The sequence below is a fragment of the Penicillium arizonense genome, assembly GCF_001773325.1.
Source record: "Penicillium arizonense strain CBS 141311 chromosome Unknown PENARI_contig014, whole genome shotgun sequence".
In the NCBI taxonomy this organism is placed as follows: Eukaryota; Fungi; Ascomycota; class Eurotiomycetes; order Eurotiales; family Aspergillaceae; genus Penicillium; species Penicillium arizonense.
The window spans coordinates 343,816-361,664 of record NW_019173291.1 but is presented as its reverse complement, the minus strand read 5'-3'; the positions used below and the strand labels follow the sequence as shown (position 1 = coordinate 361,664).

Here is a 17,849-nt window from a genome sequence, read left to right as displayed (position 1 = left end):
CCTACGGAGAGAATCAAGACCGCACTGTCCGTGCCCCCCTATCATGGGCCCTCTGGATCCTTGAGAGACATTGACATCCACGCTGACTGATTTCAACATAGAATTGACGATGCGAAAGGGGCTCGGCAATTTAAATCTGGTCTCCATGCGACCAAACTATTGGTCCAAAGACATGGTATCACGGAGCTTTATCGAGGTCTTTTGTCCACAGCGATGAAGCAGTCTGCCACATCTGCAGTTCGTATGGGGACGTACAATGTCCTCAAGGAGACTGCTAAAGCAAAGAACGTCAAGACGAACGTGTTCACCACTTTTGGTATCGGTGCCGTGGCAGGTGTGGTTACTGTCTACGCCACGCAACCGTTTGACACGATCAAGACACGAGCTCAGGGTGTCCAGGGTGTTGGGGTTGTTGAAGCCTCCCGGAGTGTGATTCGCGATTATGGGGTCCGTGGTTTCTGGAAGGGCAGTTCTATGCGACTTGGTCGGCTTCTTTTAAGTGGTGGCATCGTGTTCTCTGTCTATGAAGAGGTATCGGCCATATTGTCTCCCAGAGCACATAGATGATTTTAGAAATTTATAGAAAGCAGAACAAAATGATCGGATATGTATACTGGCAGTGACTTTGGTCGAGTAATCTACAGATAAATCATGAAACAGGACAGTACAAATCTCCATAAAGTTTTCTCCACGGTACTGCTCCAGGGAGAAAGCAGCCATGGAATAACCAGCTTGGAGAAATTACGTCCATAATTCCTTAAATGTAGCGTGATCGCCACAATGGATGGTGCTTCATCCGTCGTCAAATTTACATTTTGGACGGGGATTCTTCCCTCATGGACGGACTCGAATATAAGATATGGGCTTCTGCTGGGACAGTTGCTCTCAACGGACCTTCTTCTTGTTTCTCTGATACTTAACGCGTGGAGCTATTCTAGGTCTCAACTTAAAGCAGTAATTCCGCCTATTATTCTCGGTAAAACACGTTGCCCTCAAAGAGCCGGCGCGCCGTTCGAAAGACCGCCACTTTATCCACGTTAACCTTTCCTTCCTGATCCATTCCCAACATTGTCTCCACAAAAATTACCCCAGCAGGATGCCGAATGCCTATGGGCAATGGAGACGCAATTTCATGGCCGTTCAAAGACATCCCATGCTTCGGCACTCTGTTCATTCCTTTCCTTCCTGCCAAGTCCCACGCAACCGTTCCATGAATCGATGCAGCCGCTCCGAGGCACACCGCACCAGTCAACTGGAGGCTTGCATGGGGCTTTCCCATGGTGAAAGCAAGAACCTGAAGATCTGCATCCTTGTCATCTTCAGCCGTCGGAGACAAGAAAGCAATCTTCGGCGTCCCTCGCACTTGACCCGCTGTCTCTGAATCCTCAGCCAACCCGAATTGCACAGCCCCTGCACGGCGGATATCTTCGACGATAGACAGGAAAGCAGGCTCATCTTGGTTTGGCCAAGAGGAGTGGCCCTTGATGGAAATCGAAGATCCGTCTACGAGGACAAAGGGGTTTGCAGCGTCCACTAGACTAACTCGCACCTGGAATGTTCCCGCAGAGAGAGCATCAACAGTCAGAATCTCCTGCGGTACCCCACTGGGAAACATCCGGCCCGTCATGCTGCCCCCAGGGTTTAGAAATGCGACCTTTATAGGACTCGATGTGCCTTGGACACCGGGAATACAAAAGTCGCCATCCTCTTGAAAGCTTCCGCCGGGAGCCACTTGGACTGTTTCCACTAATGTCTGTCTAGTGTTGGTATTGAGGATCCGAATATCGATCTGAGTACATCGATCAGTAAGTTGCAATTAAACTGACGTCCATTGGAGCGTAGATGTTCTCACCTCCGTTTGTCCCGGAGTCGCCCTCACAATCCCTTCGTCAAGCGCAAAAGGCCCCACGCCAGAGGCAATGTTGCCGCAGTTTCCAGTCATGTCAATCTTGGCCTGATCTGGCGCTACTTGGATGAACGTGTATTCGACATCGACATTAGGGTCTTGGGATTTTGCAACGACTGCTACCTTGGAAGTTGTAGATGTAGCACCACCCACTCCGTCAATCTGTCTCGCATTTCCTCCGACAGATCCCATGGCAGATACCAGAATTGGTTCCCAGCGCTTAGTAGATTCTGGGAGGTCTTTTTTGTGGACGAAGAGACCCTTTGAAGTGCCAGATCTCATCCAAACTGCAGGAAACGCCCTCCTTGATGGCGAAGAGAGTTTTTCATTGAGCTGATGGATATTGAGTAGCGCGGGAGGCTCCGTGGTAGTCAATGAGGTTGCTCTGGTCATGATGTTGCGTAGATGCTGGGTCCCTCGCATAGGTGATTTCTTTGGCTTCCAGCGGGCAGTGCCATGATAAATAGCTTGACTAAATATTATACCATTTTCTGGCTTTCACGCCTTGCCTCTGCCATTCACTTGCGGAAACTCCATGTCTTTCACGCCCGTGCCGGCTCAAAGCCCACCCGCGGCATCTCATATTCCGCGGATACGGTACACCGTGGCCAGCCCTGCTCCCCTATATTCTCTTGATCGCCCATCTCAGAAGTTTGTGCAGGCGATTGGTAGTGACCGTAGGAAAGGCAAAATTGAAGGATAGATGCTTAGTCGATCGGCAAACTATCTGATTGCTTTGACTTGCATCTGGTTGCTTTGTTTTAGATATCTACGCGCTCGTTTGCCCTCTCCCCGTTCATGCGTTCTCGACTTTTTCTCAAATCTTGTACTCCTTCAGAAGCCGTCCACAAATACCCCCCAGCTACTTTCCCTGGTGATACAGTACGGACCAGAGCAACGATATGTTACGGCGAGGTGTATCGTGAGACATAGCCACAGAGATTAAAGCGTCTAGATTGCGGTTTATGATCTCGGGATAGTAAAAATATACTGGGACTGCAATGTAGGCAGATATGACATTGTAAATGATATGATACTGATATCTGACGATTTTCAATGCGACGGGTGTGGCTATAACATTAAAGTTCTATAACTAGTAGCTGATATGGCCACAGGCAACGGTATAGGGCCGACCTCGGCGCGACACCCAAGGATGCAATGGGATAGGACGTGTTAAAAAGGGAAATAAACACGGCAGACTCGATAGAACTCGAAATTAGGTTTTCTCGACTCATTTCGAGCCACGGCATCTTATATTCCGCGGAAGGGCAACAACCCACACGTGTGGCAATTTGAATTTGTCTCCAGAAAATAGATTCTGGGGTCCCCAGATTTTTGGATTGAGGTAAAGATATAAAATGGGGATCTCCCTTGGAGCAAAAGGATCGACATCACAATTTGCCTGTACCTATCTCCGACACCATGCTTCGGGGTAAAACGCTTCATCTCGCGCAGCTGCTTCTCACAGTAGCACCTGCATTCATCAGCTACGGATATAATCAAGCTGGAGTAGCACCGCTTGCTAGCTTGCAGTCATGGTAGTATTCTTCGGCAAATTGACATTGGAATAACTGACAAGGCTGACCAACTCCTAGGGTCTCCCATTTCCCAGAGATCGACACACTCAACACCAAGGGTGCAATCAAGAAAACAAACTCGACAAGGAAGGGTGCAGTCATTGCATCTCTTCAACTGGGGGCCCTCGTGGGAGCACTCTCGTGCGTCTACTTTGGTGATCGCCTTGGCCGACGGAAGACCATATTTATGGCTGCTATCATCACTATCATTGGGGAACTGCTACAGACATCTTCCTACGATATAATTCAGTTTACCCTTGGCCGAGTCATCCTTGGTATCGGCATAGGGCAACTCAGCGCTACTGTTCCGGTGTGGCAAGCCGAATGTAGCTCTGCAAAGCATCGTGGACAACACGTCGTGGTTGATGGAATCTGCATGGTGCTTGGTTTCGTGATCACCAATTGGGTGGATTACGGCTTCAGCAAGACGGCTGGTGAAACGCAGTGGCGTGTTCCATTAGCACTGTCTTTTCTCTTCCCCCTGACTATTCTCGGGTCTGTATTTCTGCTACCCGAATCACCAAGATGGCTGGTCTTTGTATCTAGGACGGACGAAGCAGCACAAAGTCTAGCAGCTTACCGAGGCCTCTCTGCAGATGATGAAGCAGTGCAGACGGAGATTGCCACTATAGAGTCATCGCTGGAACTCACGGCGCAGTCAAAAAGCCTCACATTGCGAGAGCTACTTCTAGGGAGTGATGAGGAACGTCTCCTATACCGATTCGCTCTCTGCCTCGTCATTCAATTTTTCCAGCAGATGTGTGGCGGCAACTTGATCTCTACTTATATCTCGACAATCTTCGAGGAGAACCTGCATCTAGGCGCAGAATTGTCTCGGATTCTCGGCGCCAGTGCACTGACATGGAAACTCGTCTGCAACTTCATTCCCTTCTTCGCAATTGACCGCCTCGGCCGGCGCAAGGTGTTCATCGTCAGCGGTGCCGGCATGTCTCTCTGTATGATAGTGTTGGCCATCACGACAAGTTTTGATAATGCCTCCAAGGGACTATCAATCGTCTCCGTAGCCTTCATCTGGCTCTTCAACATGTTCTACCCAATTGGCTTCTCCGGCGCAAACTTTCTTTACTGCACCGAAGTTGCTCCAATGCGTTTGCGAGTTGCTATGTCGTCCGCGTCGACGGCAAATAAGTGGCTTTGGAACTTTATCGTCGTGATGATTACCCCTGTTGCGCTCGACACGATTGGATGGAAATATTATATCATCTACGCCGTTATCTCGGCTTGTATTCCTGTCACGGTATATCTATTCTACCCGGAAACAATGGGTCGCAACCTCGAGGCCTTGAATCACGTTTTCCGCGATGCCCCCTCCCCTTGGCATATTGTGTCGATGGCGAGGAAGCTTCCACAGGGAGATGTGCCAGGCGTGCATATTCAGAGGCCGGAGGAAAAGGTGATAGTCGAGCTGAAAGAAAACGCTTAGGCTGCATCAGAAGCTGCAACGCCGCTCGGTTATCCAGGTAGCCCATATGTATATACCTTTATGATAATTAGGCTCAATAGGAAACATGAAGTAACGTCAATGGGGAAGTGTCTACAAACAAAAGGTTGAATCGACATACAGCTGAATCTATTTTGTGTACAGTTTAACCGTAAAAGGCTGTTTCCTACTAGCATTTGACTTTTATGTACTGTATGCTGCCATACTAAGATCAATAGTCTCTTTGCTCTACCAAGTATAAGGATCCATTGATATTCCATCCTTATGTGACCCAATCTCACTTAATTCCATGATGTCCTCAAGTAATATGAAACTATTCATAGCCACCTAAGTTGTAATTTTCCACCGGTTTCCATTGGTTTATGAGGGAGCTCGCTTCAGCGTAGGAAATCTTCCAACCCTAAAACATGAAGAGGATTCAACCCAAACGTAAAAGCCATTGAACGATATAAAAACCATACGTAAACTAGACATATGAACTCATATGATGAATTATACCGTTTCTCATATATTAAAATCATTTGCTTTTATAGTGATAAGGACATTGAGGTGGGCAGAGATATATATGCATGCAAATTAGTTCTCTAGTATTTAGACAGTACTACCGGCGGACTCTACTTTTATTAGCGACAATGGAAGGAAGTCGAAAAGAAAAGTAGAACAAGTTATACAACCAATGTTAAGTAGAAGTGTGTAACTAAGGTTCGTTATGCAAATGTACGCCTGAGGCATGAGGCTCAAGCATGTGACGTGCTAACCAGATCCGGCCTAGGGTGTTGATGTGGGCTGCCCGTACAATTATCAGTTATTTATTATTGTCCTCTGAGCGATAACTTTTTTGTCTGTGATTGCCATCTCTCCTCCACTTTGGCATACATAATACCTATCATCTGCCACCTCTGTCTGCCATCTCTTCTCCTGCCTTTTTTTCTTATTCCCCTCACTTTTGTTGATACCCCACGTACAAGATGGCGGAGGGTCTTGGAGCTCTGTTAGAGGCAAGCTTGGACCCCAGAAGGAACAAGGAAGGTAAGTGGGGAGACCGAGTGGATGCTGGAAGCAGTACTGACTGATCTTCTTTTACTCCAGCCGAGGCCGCCCTTCGACAGGAAGAACAGAAACCTGGATTCTCGCTACAGCTTCTTCACATCACCGCATCGGATGCCACGCCCTACAACACACGCCTTGCTAGTGCCCTTTGCTTCAAGAACTTCATCAAGCGGAACTGGACCGATGAGGACGGAAACCACAAGCTGCAGAGCAATGAGGTCGAGACCCTCAAGCGCGAGTTGATCAACTTGATGATCTCGGTCCCTCCAGGCATTCAGAGCCAGCTGGGTGAGGCCATCAGTGTGATCGCCGACAGTGACTTCTGGGAGCAGTGGCAAACTCTCGTGGATGTAAGTTGTCCAATCTAGCGTGATGATGCAATGCTGACCCTTTGGCCTGCTTAGGATCTTGTTTCCAAGCTGTCGCCGACCAACCCTACCGTCAACATTGGTGTGCTCCAAGTCGCGCACTCCATTTTCAAGAGATGGAGACCTTTGTTCCAGTCCGATGCGCTTTATACGGAGATCAACCATGTTCTTGGCAAGTTTGGCACTCCGTTCCTGGCCCTGTTTGAGGTATCTCCCATTTTCTTCCCATCTACTCGAGCGGACTGGATAATAACAATCTTTTAGGCTCTGGATAACTACCTTGAACAAAACAAGTCCAACAAAGAGAATCTGACCCAAGGGTTCACTCAGCTCAACCTGATGGTTAAGCTGTTCTACGATCTCTCCTCCCACGATCTCCCTCCCATGTTCGAAGACAACATCTCTGGAATCGCCGCGATCTTCCTCAAATACCTGACCTACGACAACCAGTTATTGCACACAGATGATGAGACCGAGGCTGGTCTCTTGGAATATGTCCGCGCTGGAATTTTTGAGGCTTTGACTCTTTACGCTCAGAAGTACATGGATGTGTTCCAGCCTCACGTTGAACAGTTTATTCAGAGCTCGTGGAGCTTCCTCACAACCATTGGTCATGAGACCAAGTACGATATCCTGGTCAGCCGAGCTCTCCACTTCTTGAGCTCTGTCGCAAGCATGCCGGAGCAATCTCAGGTTTTCCAAGCCGAGGGTGTCCAGGCTGAGATCGTTGAGAAGGTCATCCTGCCGAACGTGAGCTTGCGTGAGTCGGATGAGGAGTTGTTTGAGGATGAACCCATTGAGTTTATTCGTCGGGATTTGGAAGGATCCGACAGTGAGACCAGACGCCGGGCTGCCACTGACTTCCTACGACGACTGGCAGAGAAGTTTGAATCCTCAGTGACCCAGGTTGTCTTGAAGTACACTCAACACTACCTGGCCGAATATGCCAAGGATCCAACCAACTGGAAGGCCAAGGACACTGCGACTTACCTTTACTCTGCTATCGCTGCCAAGGGTACTGCAACCTCGACACACGGTGTTACTGTCACCAACCCACTGGTCAGCATTGCCGATTACTTCCAGCAGAACCTTGCCGCTGATTTGATCTCCGACACTGGTGTTCACCCTATTCTCAAGGTCGATGCCATCAAGTATCTATACAGCTTCAGGAGTATTATCACAAAGGAGCAGTGGCAACAGGTTCTTCCTGTGCTGGTGAACCACTTGGCATCATCTAACTTTGTTGTCTACACATACGCTGCCATTGCTCTGGAGCGTGTACTGTTCCTCAGCGATGGCCAGGGACAGCCCGTGATTTCGCCCGCTGAGATCACACCGCTGGCCAAGGACCTCCTGGAGCACATCTTCCAGCTTATCCAGAACGACCCGGCTCCTGAGAAGGTTCAAGAGAACGAGTTCTTGATGCGATGTGTGATGCGAGTCTTGGTCGTTGTCAAGGAGGGCGTTGTGCCTTTCGCGGATGTCGTTCTTCAACGACTCATCAACATCACTGAGATCATTCGGAAGAACCCTAGCAACCCCCGATTCTATTACTTCCACTTCGAGGCCATGGGTGCCTTCATCCGATTCGCTGCTCCTGCCAACCCGGACAAGCTCGAACAGGCTCTCTATGCCCCCTTCGCCAGCATCCTGCAGGAAGATGTGCAAGAATTCATTCCTTATGTTTTCCAACTCTTCGCGGCCCTTCTCGAGGCCAACTCGTCTGCCACCCTTCCCACCTACTACCAGGAGCTCATTGGTCCCATCCTGATGCCTGTGATGTGGGACTCAAAGGGAAACATCCCTGCTTTGGTCCGCCTGCTTTCCTCGGTCATTCCCCGTGGCTCGCAGTACATCATGGAGCACAATCAGATTGAGCCCATTCTTGGTATCTTCCAGAAGCTGGTTTCCACAAAAGCCAACGAGAGCTTTGGATTTGACCTATTGGAGACAGTTGTTGCGAACTTCCCACCGTACGTACCTTTACAGCCCCCCAATCGACTACCAACTAACATCTGCCCAGATCTGCCCTCGAGAACTACTTCATTATGATCATGCAGATCATTCTTCAGCGCTTGCAAGGTTCCAAGACTGAGAACCTCACCATGCGCTTTGTACGTTTCTTCCACTTTATCTCGGCACATGACGATAAGGGCTACAGCGCCGACTTCTTCATCAATGTCACAGACAAGGTTCAAGCAGGGTGCGTATCCACCTTTCTCAAATCGCATTAATGCTAACTCCTTTCTAGACTCTTCAAGCAGGTTTACCTCCACGTCATTCTGCCCGAAACCCAGAAGCTTGCCCGGCCCTTGGACCGCAAGACTGCCATCATCTCCTTCACCAAGACCCTCGCCAACTCGCAAGAGTTTAGTACTACCTATGCTCTGAAGGGATGGGGACTCACTTGCATGGCCTTGCTGAAGCTCCTCGAGCTTCCCCCACTGCCTGTCAGCAGAGATGATCTGATTGCCGATGCCGACATCGAGGACATGTCCTTCGGTGTTGGTTTCACCCCTCTCAACACCATCCGCGCCGAGCAAAAGGACCCCTGGCCCGAAACCGGCGCCGACCTCAAGGCTTGGGTTGGTTCATACCTTAAGGAGGCCGACACCAAGCATAATGGTCGTGTGTCGCAGTTCGCCCAAGAGCGTCTTGAAGACGAGCCGCGCAAGGTGTTGGGTAGCTACATTTCGTAAATTGGGCTTGATTTGTTGCTTTGCTTCTGCTTCAGAAACGAAAAAAGTTCCATCTATGCGCCTTTGCTCTCTTCAATCCCGCAAATCTTCCCTGTTACCCCCACCCCATGCATGTTATGAGACCCTAGATCCATGAAATAAATGCTTATTGATGCAGTCTCCTGAGACTATCTTAATCTATCAAAACGCCTAGATACCATCCCAGTATCCCAGTAGACCTACTATACAAAACCCAAAAAAGCAAAGTGGTATATATCACACACCCTTCCCAGACCTCTTAGACTCCTCCACAATCCGAGTCTCAACCTCGACCTCCTTCTCTTCTTTCCCTTGCACTCCCACTTCCCCCTCCCCCTCCGGTATCTCCTCTTCCACCATTACCTTCCCATTCCCATCCGCATCTCCCTCCTTCCCCTCCAGCTCCCGGTACTTCCGTCTAGTCTTCTTCAACTTACTAGCCTTCTTCTTCCTCGCCGCCTCAGCCTTAATAGCAACCCGACTCTGATCTCCCTTCAACAGCGCCTCAACCCGATCCGCTAACAATGACCGCGCAATCTTCTCGTTCTGGGCTCGGGACCGTGTCGCTTGGCATTTTATTACTACCCCGCTGGGTTTGTGGCTGATTTGGCAGGCTGAGTTGGTTTTGTTCTGGGGATGTTAGTGTTGGTTTTGGTGTGGTTTGTTTTGGACTTGGGTCTGCTTATAGGGGCTCGTTGGGTTGTATGTGGGAACGTACGATCTTCTGTCCGCCTGGTCCTGTGCCTTTCAGGTAGGATATTGTTAGGTCTGCGTCATTGATTTTTAGACGTGGGGGGAGGTTCTTTGCGGGTGTTGTTGGGGTTTGGCTGAAGAGGCGGGTTTGAGTTGCTATTTGGGACGCTAAGCCCCGGAGGCGTGGGAGCATTGTTGCTGTTTGGAGGACGTTGGAGGTGAAGTTATCGAGGTTGAGGTTGGCTGATAAGCGATAAGGGAGTATCGCAAAGTTTGGCATTTTATACTGAAGTTGAAACAGATCTAACATTACCGGCTAGATATTTATTTGATTGCACTGCTATGCTCTTAGTACTAGCAGAGCCGTGTATGCAATTGAAATCGGTTTATATTGAAGAACTCGGGAGTCAATCTATGAAACCTGCCTGCAAAGTGAGGCACCCACTCCAGGTACACGTACAATTGACAAGCAGTAGACTATTTGGAATAGATTGATCTAAATAATGACCATGGACAACATTGGTCACATAAGTTAGCCAAATTGTAGTAATTGGCGAGCTGTCAACCTGAAACAAGTACTAACTACCTGACGGTTAGGCGGATAGTGGCGGGAACCCGAGGTACAAGGTACATGGCACACGATCTACGGACAGGGGAAGGTTTTTGCAGTTCCCCCAACCTCGAATCTCTTCTTGATCGTCAACCCAGCTATATAACAACCTGCCCCTCTCACGTCGGCTTTCCAACACACACACTCTCCGATCCTAAAATCGCCCCTGAGTACCCGCTCACCTCCCCGCGATCTCCGGTGGTCTCGGCCGCTCCCTCAGCCTCCCCGAATCGTGTTGATTAAAACATCGTTCTTTGCACGACACGACACTCCATCTTGCAACGCAGCTCGCAAAGTGTCTGCCTTGACTTCCGCCTGATCTACTCCGCACACTCATACACAGCGTGACTTGGTGATCCAGAGAACCCAGAAAAAATTGAACGAACCGCTTCCCGATCCTCTTCGCACCAGGCACCAAAGACCAGGCCATCCTCCAATTCCCTCGGTAACCCCGCAACAATGGAGATCATCATCTGGGCCATTGCCACTGTCATCCGATGGGTGCGCCTCAAGATCTACCAGTATGAGGTGACCTTTGCGATCTACATGCTGACGCCAATCGAGAAACTCATCTTCAGTACGTTGCGTCCCTCACCACCGTCCAGATCTCTTCGAATACGAAAGACTAACCCTCTGTTCTTTTCAGACACACTACTCCTCACGCTCATCACCATGATCACCGCCGGAATCTACATCTACCTCCCCGACCACCTCCGCGCCATCTACGGCCGCCTCTACTACTACTGGGCCGGCGAGCGCCTGTTCAGCTCCAGCCGGCTGTCAGTCAGTTCCATCTTCGGAGAGACTGCCACACAAATGGGAGAGATGGTGTACGAAACCGCAAAGAATGCGGCCGCAGCCACGACTGCCCGCATGGCTGAATTGTGAAAAAAGCCCGTTAAGGGAAATTGCTGCATTTGCATTCTCTCTGGCCGCTAAGAGTGGATATGCTCTTAATGCCCTGGGTGTAGGCCCATGTCTACACTTTCATGGGAACCCTTGCATATCCCTTTTCTAGTTGGCTGGCGCTTCTTGGAGTTCTTGTGTTCTGGGAACTAGGGGCATTCCTATCACTTGCATTGTCGCAGTGCGGCACACCGCATTATTAATAATTCTTGTCGTTTATTTTCTCGGGGTCTCTCGTGCCGCGGGCTGATAGACTTGCCTTGCCTGGCTTACGCCTGTGACCGATTGATACCTGTATATCTTATCATTGGAACGTGATCATGATTTAAGTTGGTATTTGCAGACTTGTCCATCTAGATGATATACAGAATATGTAGATGGTTGATATAACCATAACGAAAAACCAGAACCCCAGAACGCCTTCGATGCCCAGAGTAGAGTGTTGTACAAGTAACGTTAACTCCCATCAGCACATGTGTAACTCCCAGCGCGATGCCAGTCCCCCTTCGGTCATTTCACAGCGAAGAGAGGGAATGTCCCAATTGCTGCGTTGCAAGACCCAACTCTTCCCAGATACCTTGACAATGCGCGCATGTCATATCCCAGTCTATGCCACCCACCCCTCTCACCCATATCACCGAGCATAACACTCAGCACCGCGTTACTCATTGCTCATTCTGCTGTGCCTGTGCTTGTGCCTGTGCCTGTTCCTGTGCCTGAGCAGCAGCAAATTGAGCCGCCTGCGCCTCCCTCCGCTCCCTCCGCACAGAATCAACCATCCGCATACGCGCCAGCTCCTGATCAATCTCCTCCTTATCGAGCGGGATTTTGTTCGATTGCTCGGCAGTGGGCCAGAAGTTCTTTGTGGCGAAGCGGTCGTCGAGGTTCGTGCCGAAATAGTACATCCAGCCAATTGGGAAGAGGACGTACATGCCGAACTAGCGAGATGGATGTGTGAGATTTGGTTTTCTTTGGAGTTAGTGCTTGGTTGTTATTTACCTTGAAGACTTCCAGGTTGCCGCCTTGCAGCTTGCGGATGAATTGCGACATGGTGGGTATTGTGTATGTGTTCTGCAGATGTGCTTTTTTTTGGACGAAATTTGGTATTCGGATGGTGCGGGTTTGAGGGAATTGGATGTCGGTGAGACTGCTGCGATGTTTGCAATCTGCAATTGATCTTCTGCTATCAAGTGAAAGCACCAAATATTCGCGATGATCTTCAACTCGAGTGGCGCCACAGCCAGTCAAGGGCCTGATTATGTGAGCAAGCAGGGTAAACAGACACCTTGTTTTTCAGGCGCCATTCATACCGCGGGCCTCGGCTCCCCGCAAAATAATCGATACCGCAGCTACATTTATATCTAGACGGGACTGCAATTCCTGTTCTCTTCGTCACTTACAATCATGTCGAACGAACAGCTCATCACCGTCACCTACCAAGATCGCGTTGCGATCGTGACTCTCAACCGACCCGAGAAGCTAAACGCCCTCAACCAAGACCTTTACTACCTACTAGCCGAGCGTCTGCGCGAGATCGACCAGCGCGAAGATATCTTCATCACCGTCCTAACCGGTACCGGCCGATTCTTCTCAGCGTATGTATCCCAATTAACAGCCAAACAACCACAACCACAACCAATTGAGAAGCATAATAAACTAACCATAATCAACCAACCCACAGCGGCGCCGATGTAACCAGCTCCCGACCAAACGGCGACCTAAGCGGCAATGGCCGCCGTGAACTGGTCCGCGGCTTCGTTGCCAACAACGTCGACGTAACCCGCACCTTCTACACTCACTCCAAGATCCTAGTAGTCGCCCTGAACGGGCCGGCCGTCGGACTCTCAGCCGCACTAGTTGCCCACGCAGACTTCATCTACGCAGCTCCACACACATTCATCCTAACACCGTTCTCCTCGCTCGGCCTTGTAGCCGAAGGCGGCGCAAGCCGCGCTTTCGTCGAGCGGCTTGGTATCGCCAAGGCGAACGAGGCGCTTATCATGAGCAAGCGGATTACCTGTGACGAACTTGTTGCTGCTGGGTTTGTTAATAAGGTGTTTGCGCCGGCTAGTGGTAATAAGGAAGATTCTGATGGGTTCTTGAAGCTTGTTCTCGAAGAGGTTGAGGAGAGGCTTGGGACGCATTTGAATCAGTCTAGTTTGCTTAAGATTAAGGAACTTGTTAGGCGGCCTGAGAGGGAGCTTTTGGATCGTCAGAATGGGCTTGAGGCGTTTATGGGGCTTGAGCGGTTTATGATGGGTTTGCCGCAGGAGGAGTTCCGGAAGTTGGCTTCTGGTGAGAAGAAGCATAAGCTCTGAGGTGGTATGGTATGCTTTTGTATATAGCTCGTGGGGGTTTATACTTTCGGATAAGAATATATTATTTTCAGGATATACTGCACGAGGAAGTTTCGTAAATTGTTGTATTCATTCACGATGCAATGCCGTAATCATCATATTCCTACTCTATCCAAACGCCATAACTAAGCATGCTTTAGACAACGCCCTGAGCCGTAGATGTTTAGTCCGAGTCACTACCCGCTGCTTGATCCTCCTGCTCTTGCTGCTTAAGAATCTCGTGCCACTTGCCCATGAACTCGCTCATGCCGCCAGGTCCAGCAAGCGAAGCATCCACCAACTCCTTCGGCACCTTATGAGCCGAATACTGTGTTGAGCTGAACGCATATGCTTCCGGATCATCCTTCTTGATAAGACGGAATTCTGGGAGGAAGGGGGCTTCTTCATCCTTTTCGGGGTCATCGTTCTCTTCCTCCGATTCGGAGCTTGAATCTCCTTCGTCAAACTCTTCCGCGGTTCCCGAAGTAATGATGCTGCCATCACGGAGTGAAATTCTCACAAACTCCTCAGCTCCATCATCTTCCTCTTGCACACCAACGGGATCCTTCATGTTCAGGATCTCCAACCAACTAAAAAGCAACGGGTCTGTCCGCTGTGCCCACGGGTTCACATCAATCAGCCAGACACGCTGGTGAGGCGCGGGAATATATACATCGAACACAAAGTTAGGTTCCGGGAAGCTGTCCTTGAGCTTTTCATCAAAGAATGACTGAATCCGGGACCGGAGCATGTCGCGCATAGGGAAGAGGAAGTCGAAGTGGTTCTGATCACGCTGACTCATACACAGCAGTACACGGTTGCGCACGAAGCAGCGGAATTCAAGGGACGGGTTGAAGTTGACATACTTACGGAGAACCAGGTGATATGGCACCTCCGGCAATGGGGAGTCAACAGTGGATGTGGGTGTATCGTCATTTGTTTCCGGCACACAGTCATCAAATGGGTGATCCAGATCATGGGTGATGAAATCGCTGCTTTTCAGAAGGAGATATATGTCATTCGGGGTGCGGCATTGGGTATCGTTTGTGGCGGACATGAAGGTCGCATCTTTAGGAGCACTCCAGTTCAACTTTGGGGTAACAATGCCGCCAAATTCAGCAATAGTATTCTTTATCTGGGTGTGAATCCCCGCCCATTCAGTGGAAGGATCGGCTTCCTCTTCGCCGGAGTCGGAGAATGTGTCCAGGTTATCATCGTCGGTTGGAGGAGCGGCTTCGGGTGGGAGGACGATGCCGTCGGCGCGGAGGTATTCGACGAAAGCGGTTGTTAAAGGAATGCAGCGCGATTTAGGCACGAGTGTGCGGTATCTATGTACTTTCAGTCAGATCAGTTCGCATTGAGTCATATCTAAAAGCATACCGCGGATGCCAGTCGTGGTAGGAGCAATGGAGGATGTGAGAGTAGGTTGTTGGCGGGAAAGGGAGGCGGTCCGGTAGGTCGTTAGATGACAACTCCATCGGAGCCTCGGGATCAATCGACGGCATATCGAACATCTTCTGCATGAAATTGAAGTTCAACCGCCGAGGGGAAGATCGCGGGGACATTTTTTGCATCACGTGCTGATAAGGCAGGCTGAGTAACCAGGGACTCAGGCGCCAAGGCACCAAACGCATTGGCATTACTTGTTCTCCGTGACAAGCTCGCATCTCATTGTACATCCCGCCAGCATGGCCCCCGAGGCACCTGATCCTCAGAGCCTGAAGTCATGGCATGATGCCTTTCAGTATCCGATTCCCACGGTTCGCCGTGTGGAACAGGAGTTGCGCCGGGACATTGCGAGCAATAAGGAGAAGCTCCGAGCTCTCGTGGGGTAAGTGATTGAGTCTGCGGAGTTGCCTAGAAGGATGCTGATATTAGTGCGCGTCTTTGCAGAATGAGATACCGCGATTTGGTGGGAACTGCCGAGACAATTGTGGCTATGAACCGCGATATCCAGGACGTGGAAACCGTTCTCGCCGATGTTGGACGCCGATGCAACCCCCGACTGGTGGAAAGGAAGCATGTCCATGGTAGACAAATTAAGTGTGGTGATGTGGAGAAGGGTACGGTGCTTGCCAAAATGTTAGGAATTGACGACTAATGTGCTTGCAGACGCAGATAAACATGCCTTCGGCGCTCAGCTTGCGCTCCTACATAGGTGTACCACATCTATCACCAGACTTTTACGACGCCGTGCATCTCTTCTGCTAATCTCCAAGATTCTCGTTGTCTCCCGACTACTACATAAGACATTATCGCAACACGAATCAGTTCCTCCATTCCTTGATGATCTGCGGAATCAACTGGCATCCCTGCGGCGAACGCTTCTCAAACGAATTGAAAAGCGCCTTGCTTCCACCGGGGCAACGGAAGATAATATCATCGAGTCGTTGGCGGCGTATTGTCTCGCAACTAGCTCTTCTTCCGATGATGCGATCCACCATTTCCATCAAGTGCGTCTGGATGTCATTGCAAGCCAGTTCGATCTGTCTCGTGAGAATATCCCAAAGGCCCTTCAACTATTCGTCCGGACACTGCAGGCATCGAAGGTCCTGCGACACCGTCAGTTCTCAGACGTGCTTTCGAAACTCAAGGCTCGACCGATTCTCGCAGACCCGGAGATTCGCAGTCTAGATGGACTGGAAGTTGAAGTTCTGGGTCGATGGGTGGCTCCAGATGTCAAAAACTTCACTCCTTGGATCAAGTTGAGTGAGCTAAATAGGACTGATGGAGTTGACTCGATTAAAGATTGGTCACTTCAGGCGTTCGAGAAATTCGCTGAAGGCTGCGAGAAAGACCTGGCTCACAGCAACGACTTCTCTGAGCTTCTCTCCCTGCGTACGGCAACTATTGAATTATGGCTCTCGTCTTGGGGTTCAACCATCATCCATGGATCACTTGATGTGTTGGAGAGGCTGCGAAAGATCTTCAATGACCAGCTATCACGGATCCTAAAGGTACAAGCACTGAGTTTGGAAGAGGTCGGAGGCCGGGCTTGTTCCATTGTCTTGGACTGGGAAAAAAAAGAGCATGAATCTGTTGGTTCTCTGTGGGATGGTGATCTCATTGTCGCAGAGTACTCAAATGGCGCACAGACATTTAAACAAACTGTGGCAGACAGACTGCTTGGTCGGGATGAAGACGTGTCGACTGTTCTCGTTACGTATAAAGCGTGGCTCACATCAATCCAAGAAGTAAATGAGTCTATCGTCTCTCTGCGTCGCATGCGGTGGACAGATATTCTCGTTGGTGGAGAGGTTGAGGACGAAGATATTGACATTACGCCTCGACTCAACGAGGATGACCCACGTCTTCTGTCTGATGCTCTGCATTCCGCAGTCCGGGAGTCATTCAACAACCTACAAACATCATTTAGTAGCGCATTCAAATCATTCGGCTCATCGCATTCGAGCGAAAAGGCTACTTTTCTGCTAAGGCTCATTCGATTGGTACGGCGTGATATCCCGGCCAGATTTGTGGCAGCGGACTTTGTCTTCTCAAGTGATATTGTTCCGGAGTTGCAGAAGTTGCTTGCCTCAGAAGCTGTCGCCAAGGCCGGCTCCTTGAAGATGTTGCCATCTTCGAAGACGCATCCACAAACAGGCAAAGCCAAGATGGTACCAGGTCGGTCATTATGGGAAGGCAACCCAGCCGTACCAGTTCAGCCCTCTGCGTCGACTTTCAAGTTCCTGCGTCGTCTTACTTCAACGATGGACACCTGCGGGTCAGATCTGTGGGATCCCTCAACGGTGCAAGCATTGAAACAAGCCCTGAAGAAAGAACTAGAGACTGCTATTGCATCCTCTCTCGATGATCTCGAAAGCCCAGACTCCCCAAGCAAGGCCGAGACCAATGATGAAGAGCCTGCCACAAAAGGTGACAAGGATCAAGAGAAGAAGCCCGTAGAATACAATGCCGAAAGCCAAGTCGAAGCCCTGCGGGACTGGAAGATGCAGCTCTTCTTTGATTCTCTATATCTGTCCAGGATGCTCGGTGAGCAATATCAGCTGGCTGATGTTGTCGCCCGTGCTCAGAAGAGTGCTGATCCTAGCGCCGAAGCTGTGGAAACGATTAGGCAATCTGCAAACGAGTACTGGGCTCGGACAGAGCTGCTCTTTGGCTTGTTGGCGGAACATTGAAGCTCCTCTAGATTTCGACCGTCGGATAGTTCTACGGATTACTTGCAAGACTAGTTACTTTCTCCTCTATTTCTTCGTCTTGAAT

General features: G+C 49.9%; 9 protein-coding genes across 9 annotated transcripts; 5 read left to right on the top strand and 4 right to left on the bottom strand.

Annotated features, from left to right (window-relative positions):
* Window positions 1-967: 967 nt before the first annotated feature.
* Window positions 968-2,299, bottom strand: PENARI_c014G11599 (uncharacterized protein; the record flags this gene model as incomplete). The annotated part of the gene is made up of 2 exons (XM_022633635.1): window positions 968-1,789; window positions 1,853-2,299. 2 exons carry the CDS (start codon window positions 2,297-2,299, stop codon window positions 968-970), a joined length of 1,269 nt encoding a protein of 422 aa, XP_022486673.1.
* Window positions 2,300-3,328: 1,029 nt separating this feature from the next.
* Window positions 3,329-4,927, top strand: PENARI_c014G10321 (sugar porter family MFS transporter; the record flags this gene model as incomplete). Its single annotated transcript, XM_022633607.1, has 2 exons — window positions 3,329-3,444; window positions 3,502-4,927. The coding sequence occupies 2 exons, from the start codon at window positions 3,329-3,331 to the stop codon at window positions 4,925-4,927; spliced, it is 1,542 nt and encodes a 513-aa protein (XP_022486674.1).
* A 986-nt stretch (window positions 4,928-5,913) lies between these two features.
* PENARI_c014G03336 (uncharacterized protein) lies at window positions 5,914-9,062 on the top strand (the record flags this gene model as incomplete). Its single annotated transcript, XM_022633463.1, has 6 exons — window positions 5,914-5,974; window positions 6,035-6,345; window positions 6,400-6,570; window positions 6,628-8,336; window positions 8,387-8,566; window positions 8,615-9,062. The coding sequence occupies 6 exons, from the start codon at window positions 5,914-5,916 to the stop codon at window positions 9,060-9,062; spliced, it is 2,880 nt and encodes a 959-aa protein (XP_022486552.1).
* A 255-nt stretch (window positions 9,063-9,317) lies between these two features.
* Window positions 9,318-10,053, bottom strand: PENARI_c014G11446 (peptide chain release factor family protein; the record flags this gene model as incomplete). The annotated part of the gene is made up of 2 exons (XM_022633630.1): window positions 9,318-9,710; window positions 9,799-10,053. 2 exons carry the CDS (start codon window positions 10,051-10,053, stop codon window positions 9,318-9,320), a joined length of 648 nt encoding a protein of 215 aa, XP_022486546.1.
* A 789-nt stretch (window positions 10,054-10,842) lies between these two features.
* On the top strand, window positions 10,843-11,271 carry PENARI_c014G11039 (serine palmitoyltransferase small subunit family protein; the record flags this gene model as incomplete). Its single annotated transcript, XM_022633623.1, has 2 exons — window positions 10,843-10,960; window positions 11,030-11,271. The coding sequence occupies 2 exons, from the start codon at window positions 10,843-10,845 to the stop codon at window positions 11,269-11,271; spliced, it is 360 nt and encodes a 119-aa protein (XP_022486545.1).
* Window positions 11,272-11,954: 683 nt separating this feature from the next.
* On the bottom strand, window positions 11,955-12,339 carry PENARI_c014G05862 (uncharacterized protein; the record flags this gene model as incomplete). Its single annotated transcript, XM_022633517.1, has 2 exons — window positions 11,955-12,227; window positions 12,289-12,339. 2 exons carry the CDS (start codon window positions 12,337-12,339, stop codon window positions 11,955-11,957), a joined length of 324 nt encoding a protein of 107 aa, XP_022486572.1.
* A 354-nt stretch (window positions 12,340-12,693) lies between these two features.
* PENARI_c014G05620 (dodecenoyl-CoA isomerase) lies at window positions 12,694-13,607 on the top strand (the record flags this gene model as incomplete). Its single annotated transcript, XM_022633509.1, has 2 exons — window positions 12,694-12,884; window positions 12,971-13,607. 2 exons carry the CDS (start codon window positions 12,694-12,696, stop codon window positions 13,605-13,607), a joined length of 828 nt encoding a protein of 275 aa, XP_022486533.1.
* A 202-nt stretch (window positions 13,608-13,809) lies between these two features.
* On the bottom strand, window positions 13,810-15,190 carry cdc123 (cell proliferation protein CDC123; the record flags this gene model as incomplete). Its single annotated transcript, XM_022633597.1, has 2 exons — window positions 13,810-14,953; window positions 15,006-15,190. The coding sequence occupies 2 exons, from the start codon at window positions 15,188-15,190 to the stop codon at window positions 13,810-13,812; spliced, it is 1,329 nt and encodes a 442-aa protein (XP_022486608.1).
* Window positions 15,191-15,313: 123 nt separating this feature from the next.
* PENARI_c014G10793 (COG1/VPS51 family protein) lies at window positions 15,314-17,764 on the top strand (the record flags this gene model as incomplete). Its single annotated transcript, XM_022633620.1, has 3 exons — window positions 15,314-15,456; window positions 15,519-15,688; window positions 15,738-17,764. The coding sequence occupies 3 exons, from the start codon at window positions 15,314-15,316 to the stop codon at window positions 17,762-17,764; spliced, it is 2,340 nt and encodes a 779-aa protein (XP_022486745.1).
* Window positions 17,765-17,849: the final 85 nt, after the last annotated feature.